We start from the raw sequence: 10,881 nt of genomic DNA on the forward strand, positions 1-10,881 counted from the left end.
TCCCTCGGGGCGCCGCCGTGTGCGGGGCTGAGGCGGCCTTCTGAGGGCCGTCTGACCGCGTCCCGCCCTGCTGGGCGCGCCCTGCACTGCCGCTCCGTGCGGAGGGCCGCTCCGTGCGTCCCTGAGGCTCTGAGGGTGTTAGAATGGTCACGGGGTAGCATGGCGAATCACGTTCTTCTTAAAAAACAAAACAAAAACTTGAGTGCGTGCGTCTCGCATGCAGCTGCTCCGTGTCAGGGCAGGCAGTCCTCGTTCTGTGGCAGTGTTCGTTTCCTATTTCCCTCAGCTGTGCACATCTGTGAGTCTTCTGGAAGCGCTGAGCTCTGGGTTTTCATCAGAAATGTGGAGGATCCCGGGTGCGATTCCGTCACACAACTAGGGTGGATAACTTGTTGGGGTGGGAGTGCAATAAGAGCCCCCCTGACCTGACAGACAGATTTTGATTCTGTGGTCATTGTGGAGAGTGAAGGTCCTAAGTGGGAGTTACTGCAATCCCTTTGTGGTGATTAATGACAAATCCATTGTGGAAACAACAAACCTTTGCTGTCTGGAAGAAACGCCGGGCTGTAAGTAGAAAGAGAGCTGAGATGCAGCTGGCAGCATTTCAAAAATGCATCCTTGCCTGTAGTGGGAACAAGACTGGAGGTGGAAGTGCATCTGCTCCCGCAGAGCAGTACTTGGGCTGCTCTAACATAAATTCAGTGCATTGGTGAAAGCACCAACTCATCCTATCTCTTGCTCCATACGTGTTTCTGTAAGCCTACATATATCTTTCAGTCCTTGATCACGCTTCTTATACTCATTTGTTGGTGCAGATGACTGAACAGTAGATTTAGAAAGCCTCCCCTCCTAGCAAGACCTTATGTAGGGGATCTTCTCACACAGCCTCAAGTGCCAAGTCCCAGGCAATGGCAGGTGTAGGGCTGGGGGGGAACTGAGGGAGTGTTGAAGGTTTCTGTTCAGAGCTTTGAGGCACATTGTGGAAAGTAGAGTTTAACAGTAATCTGGTGAATGCTCAGGCTGACTGCCTGGTGGGAAGAACACAGACTGAGTGAAGATCTTTTGCCACGCCAGTCTGTGTTTCTGTTCCAAGAACAGAAGCAGTAACTGAAAAGACAGACATCCCTGTGCCTGTTGAGTATGGGAGCTCTGGAACGACGTGCAGCACCACAGCCACTACAGCTGGCATGCGGCATGCTGGAGGGACTGCTTGGGTTTGTGTTGCTGAAGTGAACTCAGCCTCTTATCTTCCTTTTTATTGTTTTCTAAGCCAAGATTTGTTGGACCCTGCAGGAAGAGTTGAATTACTCCAACCATGTGGACATTGCAGCCTTAAAGGTGAAGATATGCCAGCTGAGACAACGCATACAGAAAGTAAACAACTATGCTCAGGGTAATGACTGTTTCACTTTCTGTCTGCAGACCTATACTATACATTTCCACTTTTATTCTTCCACTCAGGCTCAACTTTTCCTCTTACAGTGCTTAGTAGTGAAGGAGGGGAAAAAAAATACAGACCGAGGCACTTTTTGTTAGTTAGGGAAGGGAGAGGACTGGGGTCTGCACACTAACCTGCAGGAAACATCTGTATTTGGAACAGTGGTTTTAAAGCCCAGCTGGCTGAGCTCTACCTTCCACCTTCCTGAAGCAAATTTGTTCCTGAAAAAAAAAGAAAAAAGGAAAGATCTGTAAGAGTATAGCAATGCTATTTACCTGCTGTCTCATTCATGCTTTTTCTCAGAATGCCTTGCAAAAAAGTATGGGTCATGGTATTGCACCTATTACATTATGGAAAGCATATGCTGAGTGACTTTCTGAATGTCACAGTGTGACATCTAGACTGTCAAAGGGCTGAGAATCCATGCTGGTCTCATCCTTCCAAACCCAGTGCCCTTCTTTGTGTTGGATGCCCTGTGTGCCTGTTGGCCATCGTGTTCCCTCCTGCTGGCTGCCCCAGAAAATAAAAGATGTAAAAAGCATGCTTCTGTTGAGTGGGGATGTCCCTTAGAATGACAAGAGTGGTGCTTATGAGGAACCCAACATTCCTGGAGCATCTTTTGCTGCCACAGCGTTCCATATATGGAAAACATGTCCAGTAAAGGTTATGGCAAACCTTTCCTACTTCATCCAAAATATTTCTTTGACTCTTTGTCAGATCTGAAACTTATGGTTGTTGAAGTCAGTGTCAGAACTGCCACTGTGCAACCCTGGTCCTGTGGACGCATCACTTAGCGCAGCTCCTCATGCTCCACCTGCAACCCCCAGCATGGGGATGGTTTTGTTGGTTAAGCAAAACCCTTCTGTGAGCATTTTTTCCTCCCCCACCCTCTAATGATCTTTTGATAAGGGAATAGCAGAATGTCCCAGAAGTGCTCATATGTTAGGTGGATCGTTATCATGCAGCTCACTTGACTCTTGTTTTTGTCTCCTGGAGGAGTCCTGTGTTCTCAGCATTCTTTTCTTCCTCTGTTATCTTATTCCACATCTTCTGTTCTGATTATTCTGTCTTGAATTTTCACATTTCCCCCTTTTTTTGTTTATTAGCAAACTATTAACATGCTACATAATAATGGCACTAATCATATTAATAATATAATCGTGCTTATACATGGCATCCTGATTGCCTGACTTGGAGCTTTTTCCTTCATTTTGTAACAGCATTGTTGTATGCATTTAGGTTATCATAACTCGATCAAGGCTTCAATTGACAACATGCTGAATGCAAGAAAAGAGACGAGGCAAGCACAGCATAATGGCAAGAAATGCTGTTAGAAATGCTTAAGAAAGAATGAACACGTTTGCCCATTGCCCAAATTCCTACAACCTGGAAAACAGAGGGTTCCACTCTGTGCATACCTGTAACTGATTACAGAAGATCTTCAACTTTTGTATACTTTGATGTATTTTTGAATGATCACTAAGATTCATACAACACATGCTTTTAAAATCCTCACAACCATGCCCTTGGGTTAATAATAGAAAATCAATGGCCACGCAATTTCGTTAAGTTGCATGTCGGACAGAATTAACATCAGTGGGCAAGCCATCCAGAGCATCACTTCTTTCTGGCACTGCTTTCCTTAGCCAGCTAACATCCTAACTTGGTGAGTGTGTCTAAAGCCTTAGCAGTGTTGTTCCAGGGTACGTTTAGATCTGAGAGACAGGATGTCTCAGGAGCAAAGGCAAGCAAACTGCACTCAGGGCAGCACAGAGGATTATGAGTTTTATTCAACACACAGACACACACACGCAATCCCCATAAGTTACATAATCCCCATAAGTGGGAAGCAGAAACTCCCTAAGCTAGTGCTTTATTACTTACCAACCCTTGAGAGATGGTGAACCACTGGAAAGAAGAGAGAAGGAATATTCCAGTGGTGGATGCAACAGGCAGTGCCAGCAGGGCGTCCCCTGCTTCAAAGTGCACTTTTCCTCTCTCACCCACCACAGCGTCTCTCCTGCTTTTATTTTCCCCAGCATCTGCAGGTTTTTTTCCATTTGCACACCATATCTGCCTGGCCAGTGCATGATACAGAGCCCAAGTGGAACACCTGCTTGCAAAACAAGTCTTTGCAAAAAATAAGATAAACTACGAAGGCCAGCTCTCTCTACAAAACAAAACATTTGCTGCTACAGCCACAAATATCAGTTCCTTTAAAACTATTAGAATATTTTGTTCCATCTGGAATCATTCTTCAGTCAGGAGCCTTTAGGTCCCTGACATAGGTGCCAATTGAAGGGACCAGTGAAACAAAAAATTTGTTGGGTGGTATTCCAGAATTCTATTTTAGAATCACATGTTGAGTCAGAGTAAGATAGCATGCCCCTTCTTTTCGAGTGATGCACGGTCACATTTTTAAAATCCTGATTAGTGGGATGAAAGAGAGTTGATTGTTCTACAGTACAAGGTCCTCTGTTAGCTTTGCTGGGATTCCTTTCCAGGTTCTGTCTCTGCAAATTAAGAAAAGGTTAACTGGTAGGCTAATAGCATCGTGACCGGGCGTTACTGATAACAGGGTGGTGAAATTACACCAAAAAGAGCTATTCCCACAGATTCCAGCACTGATAGCATTGAATCCTGTTCAATTCACATTTGATCCACTACTAAAATTGAGGAAGAAGCACACAGCAGCCTAGATAGTGCCTAATAATTCTAATTCTTGAGGCTGAATTGGTAACACAGAAAAATCACCCACTTTTGTCATTCCATTACCAGTGTTGTTGGTAATCCAGCCATTCTGTACCACTCATTATGGCACCTATGAGTTATCTACAATACAACAAATTGCAAAACAATAACAATAGGTAAGAAACACACAATCCCAGTCATTTTGAGAGCTAGATGCTATTTTCTGTATTGAGATGAAGCCAAATATATTGCTCTGGAACCCACCTAGGGCCAGTCTCTGTGGAAACACAAGCATGTCCATGACCTCAAGTTATTAATGGTAAAGGATATTCTCAATGCCCTGTGGCCATATTCTGAACATTAGCCATCAGTCGCTCCTTGAGCACTGGGGAGGCCCCAAAATGGTGGTCTACTCGAGTTGTATGATTGTGATTCAAAAAATTCAGCACAAAGCAAAAATACAACCTCTTGCGGTGCGTCTCCCATATTCCCCCTTTTATCTTTATTAAGAGTACATTTCAATGTTTGATGAGCACATTCAATGATAGCTTGTCCAGTGGGAGGATGAAGAATGCCTTTAACATGTCTAACCCCCAATTCTTGAAGGAAAATTTGAGTGGCCCTGGAACTACGTGCAAGGCCATCATCCATTTCTACTGTATGTGGGATCCTCATAGCAGCATAAGCAGATAACCAGTATTTATGGGCACTGTGATGGCATTTGCCTGTATGCACTATGGCAAGCATGTAAAAAGAATAAGTGTCTATTGTTAAATGCACATATTTTAGACGGCCAAATTCTTCAACGTGAGTGACATCCAATTGCCAGATTTGAAGAGGTGCTGTGCCATGGGGATTTGTTCCTATCTGAGGCAAAGGGGCAATTGCCTGGCAGGCAGGGCATGTTACAATAATGCCTGATCCAATGTCAGTTGGAATTGTTTTTGTAAGGCTCTCTTATTCTGATGGAAAAATGGATGGGAGAGTCACTCTTGTTGAAATAATTGAGGGGGTAGCAAAGAGGACTGTGGCTTGATCAGCTTTATGGTTGCCCTCAGTTGACAGACTACGTGTGTGATCAAAAATACAATAAATAATAAAATAAGGTAAATAAAATAAGAATACTAAAATAAGGAAGAGTACAGTGAGAGATATAACACAAAACTCACTTGAGCCATGCCCACAAGGCAGGGTTGTTAACTTAAGGAAAGATCTTTCAATCCACAGAAGGGTCCCTGTAACATACAAAGAGTCAGTTGTTACATTAAGCTTTTGTTCTGCAGAAATTTGAAAAGCTTGAGCCACTGCAGAAAGTTCTACAATTTGAGGTGATCCATCGACAATATGCACATCACGTAGCAGTCATATTCCAGAGAACCACTGCTCTATGTGTCTTGCCAGAACCATCTCGTTACAGTAACAACCTCAGGTAGTGGAACACGCGAAATCAAACTTTTGTACTAAGGGACCGATCACTCAAAGTATGCAGTAACTGAACTTTTGGAGATTTGTCCAATATAATCTGCCATAGCAGCTTGTAAAGTGAGCAAATGCACAAGCATCCAATCGGAATATTTTAGCAGTGTGGATATAGATGCAATCAGGGTCAGAAACTCGCAAAGTTTGTAGACTATGTTGACTGTATTTGCATTGCAAACAACTCCACTCGTGATGGTTTTTGAAAATGTATGTGGTAAGAATATCCATTTGAGGATGATGAGAGGATCTTTCCCTGAGGTATCCCACCGACATAACAAGCTGAATGGTTGCTAAGAGTTTGATATTATTATAAAAGATACCAGGAGTGATAAACAAACACAACGACTGTATAGATGTTGCAATGATGTTACGGAGTCTAAGCATTGGAGTACTTCCAGTGTTAAGTGCTGTTTAGAGGTTAGGTCTGGGTCTCTTTTGAGCAGTTGGAATAGAGGGTGTAGCTCTTGAGTAGTAATTCCCAAAAGTGATGGTTTCTAATAATTTCTGTAGATCATTTAATATCTGCACATGGGGTACTATTTTGAGGGCTTGTGGCTGAATGGTATGAGAGGTAATTTGAGTAACCCTTGCAGTCCTTGAGGCCCAGGAGCAGCACCTCCTCCATGAGGGTAGGCCATGGAGGCAACTTTGGGTCCAGTATGGCAGTGCAGGCTGATTTGCATAATACATCACAGGAAAGGCTTGCAACGTATCAGTATCACCCTGTGATAACATCTCTTTTGCATTGCTCTAAAGCATCGTAGTAAGCTATACAAGTGACAAAATTTTTCCTTCCCATCCCCTCCAAACTATCATCAGGAGGGAAAAGCTCTGGTTTGTCCTCCAGATCTACTGGACCAGGATCAAAAGGATCTTCTGGTTCTGGTCCATCCTTGTCTTTAACCAAGTGACAAAGTGGAGGCAGAGGCAGTGCGGAGGGCAATGGGGAATGGTTGGGAGAGTTTGTCTTTTCTTTTTGGATTTGTTTGAGCGTTTCTGATGTTTAATGCCAAACAGGGAATGCTTAGCAGCAGTCTTGTCTGCAGTAGTGGTAATGTCCCAGAGTTTTGTGTCCATTTTTCCCAAACCATCCCGTCAAAGGAAACAGTGTTTGGAAAGTGCGGCATTTCTTCTTACCCAATCAAGAAAAATAACTGAAGCTGAGGTAGATACAGGTAGATTCTGAGACTTTAAAATTCTCTGTAATACTTCATGGTTTACTTGTTGCTCCTTCACGTTAGTCATTTCTCCATGGTTCTGACTGCTCAACTTTTGTCCTGCAGATCGATGACTGGTGCACAAAATAATCCTCCAGTGGTTCAGTCAGGCAATGCTGCTGGATGGGACTCGATCAGCCTTGGCTTGATTTTTGCCCCACGGGGGCACCATTGGCAGTGTCTGAAGGCATGGACTGAGATGTGAACAATCCAAATAATATACTGCAGGTTCTAACATCCCTGTTATAGATTTCCAAGATTCTTCTTGTAACTTTCCCACCCCCACTTACATGTCAGCAAAACATTCCACACTGGCTCCCTTGCTCTATCCTTACCTGTGCATGCAGGTGCTTATCCAACCAGAGCCATGAGTTGCTCCTAGCCATGTGCTTTGCCTCCAGTCACGGCAGTTATCAAGCAGCAATCACACATCTCACTCGACTCTAGTTTTTGTCTCCTGGAAGTGTCCTTTGTAGTCAGCATTCTTTTTTTCATCTGTTATCTTATTCTACAGTTTCTGCTCTGAATATTCTATTTTGAATTCCCACATTCTCATGCTGAGTGATCCCCCTGTTTAAATCCCAGATATGATAGTATTTTTGATTTGTGACTTAGCAAGGCCAATTTATTTGAGGTTCTCTTGGCAACATCCATAAAAAATCACACTGAGAAATAGGGAAGAAGGAACCACACAGTCCTGAGGATCATCAATAAATAAACAGAGAAATAAAATATTTAAAAAGAGTAAAGGTGGCCAAAGTAGCAAAGGAGAAAGAGAACACTTAGATATTGAAGGGAAAGTCAGCAGCTTGATCTGTGTCAAAAGATCAAGATGTTTTTTTCCCAAGTAAGCTGAAGCACTGGCTCCTTTACATCAGCCTGTAATGTTTGCTCAGTGTGCTCACTGTGAGGACATAGGAATCTTGAGCCTGTAACTCAGCACCTGTTTGACTTAGTTAATCTGTGAGTGGGGAATCCTAGAGACTCAGAGAGCTTGTGAGAGATGGTGCTGGTTCCGACTGTTCAGTAGCATGTCCAGCTTACGGAGGCATCTTATGGGCCTGTCAACACTGGATCCTGTGTGCACCGTGACACTTTCAGCCACTCCAAAGAGGAAGATGTTGTCACCATCACATACAAAAAGATGCAATTGAACTTGCTGAAGGGTGCTAACTCTAAGTTTCCTGAATAAGTGCTCTGGTATTTCAGATTGCTGTGGAAAGATGAGCTTTGCCTCTTCCCTTGCTGTTAAAACAGAAGGCTTGCTGCATACTGTAGAAATAAATACAGGCTTTTACTCTAAGGGGAACATCTCAAGTATGTAACAATTCAAAACCCATAGTCTTGACCGTGTTAGGGCCTCTGAGGTCTGATAACAAGCAAAGTATTTTGGACTCGCTCCTGGCTGACTCCAGAGGCTTTTACTTACCTTTTTTTTTTCTTATTTTTAAATCTAAAGTCAAGGTTCCCAACTCACCTCATGCTTTCGGATAGAGAACCACAGTGCCTACCTGGGTGCAACTTTGGTGATGGAGAAACTGCTGTCTGAGCTACTGAAGTGTGCTGCGTGCATGGAAACTCCTTCTAAGGACAGTTCATTTCCAGCATATCTCCCCTGAGGTCAGGTACAAACAGTCACCAGTTCTTGTTTAAGCCAAGCCCATGTGGCCTTGCCAGGAGGATGGGTACCGTGCCACCTGCTTGTACCTGAAATTAAATTATCTTTAGTTATTTTTATTCGCGATGTTATCATTCACCTGGAATGGGTGTGAGATGGTTTCAGCAGTTACTGGAGGAAGTTGGCCAAAATCTTGCACAGCCAAGATGGAAAACAGGGAATGACTGCATCTCATATACTCAGGTTAAAATCTCTGGTTTCAAACTCCCATGGCTTTGTTGCATTCACACCTGCTTTTGTTGCTGTGGTTGTTTGTTATGAAAATATTCCCCAAAAATTTCAGAGGCTTTCCAGGTTTGCTCCTGGTTCTTGCCTAGGAGAACCTCTGAGAATCTTCAGATTTGGAAGAGACCTTTAAAGGCTGTCTGGTCCCACTTCTGTACAACGAATGGAGACACCCACAGCTCCGTCAGTGCGCAGAGCCCCGTTCCCTGACCTTGGGTGTCCGCAGGTACAGGGGGACCACCACCTCTCTGGGCAACCTGTGGCTGTGCCTTACCACCCTCACGGTAAACAACAACTTCCTTCTATCCAGTCATATCTCCTCTCCTTTCTCCTATATAGTTTCCAAGTAAAGAACAGATTCGGTTTTTTCAGTTCAACTCATGCCAGATGATGATTTAGGATGAATTAACAACTTCTTCCTAAATCAGGCCAGGTGAATCTGTGGAGAGGTATGGGATTAGTGTAAGAGGGATACTACATGAAGAGCATGTCACCACTAGAAGGGTGGATATTAGTGTGCCAGCAATTTCCAAAGTAAATACCACACCTCTGTATATTTCAGCAGAGAATCCTTCAAAATATGCTTACCTTTCAGACTGGCTCTTAATACTAGCATTAAAAAAAATTAGTAGGAAAACCTAGAATGCAACTATTTGCCCTGCTGGCTTCCACTGGCCTTCAGCACCTTGAGCCACAACCTCTTGCCTGAAGCTCTGATAGGAGAAATCTGTTAGATAATATAAACACTGGTGTGTGCACCTCACTTCCATTTCAAGGTGAGCTCGCAGTATAAAGAGCTGCGTTTCCTCCAACAGCAATCTCATCGTCAGATCCCACAGAATGAAGACTCTTGGTGTGCTGTTCTTGCTGTCGGGTGCGTAGGCAGCGCGTGCCCCTCTCAGCACCCCCGGCCTGCTGCCTGCACACCTAACGCTAACCTCTGTGCTTCTCCTCAGTGGTGGCTGCCATCGCTGCCATCTCACCTCGTGCGTTATGGGAGTTCCGCAGCATGATCAAATGCACCATCCCAGACAGCCACCCTCTCCTTGAGTTTAATGACTACGGCTGCTTCTGCGGCTACGGAGGCAGTGGGACACCTGTGGATGAACTGGACAGGTTTGTACGACTCTGCTGTTATAAATCACTTTCTGCACTTCTGTTTTTGTGGATCTGCATGTCTGCTTCTCCTCAGCCCTGTCTGCAGACAGGTGCTCCGTGGGCATCAGACTTTGATGGGGGACACAGGGTAAATGCTGCCTTTTGCTGTCCTGAGAGCTGCTGCAGTAAGCACACACATAGCAGGCACCTCAGGGAGCGTGGGCTGGCAGGGAGGAGTTGGACTTGATGGTCCTTGTGGTCAGGATACTCTATGGAGTGAGGCCCTTCAAGGTCCTTTGAGCTCTCAGCTATCGCTGAATATTTGGAGGGTTTGTTGGTTTTTGTGTTCAGTGCCTTGTCAAAGTCTATTGACAAATAGGCACACACTTACACAGCCTACAAGTCAGCTGAGTTTGCTTTTCAATACCTTCTGACCTTTTCCTCCGTGTTTCCCAGGTGCTGTCAAACACACGATCAATGCTACACCAAGGCAAAGTCGGTGTGTGCTGCTTCCAACGATACCCCCTACACGAAGACATACAAGTACACCTGCGAGAACAAGGCGATCACGTGTAGCAGTACGTCCTGCCCCGAGTCCCTGCCCTGCTCCGTGTCACTGTGCCTTCCCTGTCTGGAAAGCGTGGGGCTGCGTGGCCTTGGGTGCGGGAGGGATGTGCAGTGGGAGGCCCTGCCAGGAGTAGTGCCACAGTGATGCTGCCTGCACGGTGTGCAGAACAGCGGGAACACTGTCCTGGGGAGCACTGCAGCTCTCGAGTCGGGCAACGCGCGGCAGGGCTCCGCGCAGAGCTCTGACCGCCCACCCTCCCCTCCAGGCTCCAACAACGAGTGCGAGATGCTCGTCTGTAACTGCGACCGCACAGCCGCCATGTGCTTCGCCAAGGCACCGTATAACAGCGCTCACCTCCACCTGGACAAGAAGAAATACTGCAGCAGTTAAATGCGGCGCGGCTGCCGCCAATAAAACCCTCGCACCACGCGCCTCCACCCGTCCGTGCTGCGCCGCGGCCCCGAGACAGGGAGGGAGGGAAGGAGAC

General features: G+C 45.3%; 1 protein-coding gene across 1 annotated transcript; it reads left to right on the forward strand.

Moving 5' to 3' along the window:
* The first annotated feature begins 9,510 nt into the window (after positions 1-9,510).
* LOC100543329 (phospholipase A2, minor isoenzyme-like) lies at positions 9,511-10,827 on the forward strand. The gene is made up of 4 exons (XM_031556030.1): positions 9,511-9,602; positions 9,685-9,844; positions 10,283-10,404; positions 10,660-10,827. Exons 1-4 carry the CDS (start codon positions 9,569-9,571, stop codon positions 10,782-10,784), a joined length of 441 nt encoding a protein of 146 aa, XP_031411890.1. The 5' UTR covers positions 9,511-9,568; the 3' UTR covers positions 10,785-10,827.
* Positions 10,828-10,881: the final 54 nt, after the last annotated feature.

This window comes from Meleagris gallopavo, chromosome 17 (assembly GCF_000146605.3).
Source record: "Meleagris gallopavo isolate NT-WF06-2002-E0010 breed Aviagen turkey brand Nicholas breeding stock chromosome 17, Turkey_5.1, whole genome shotgun sequence".
NCBI lineage: Eukaryota > Metazoa > Chordata > Aves > Galliformes > Phasianidae > Meleagris > Meleagris gallopavo.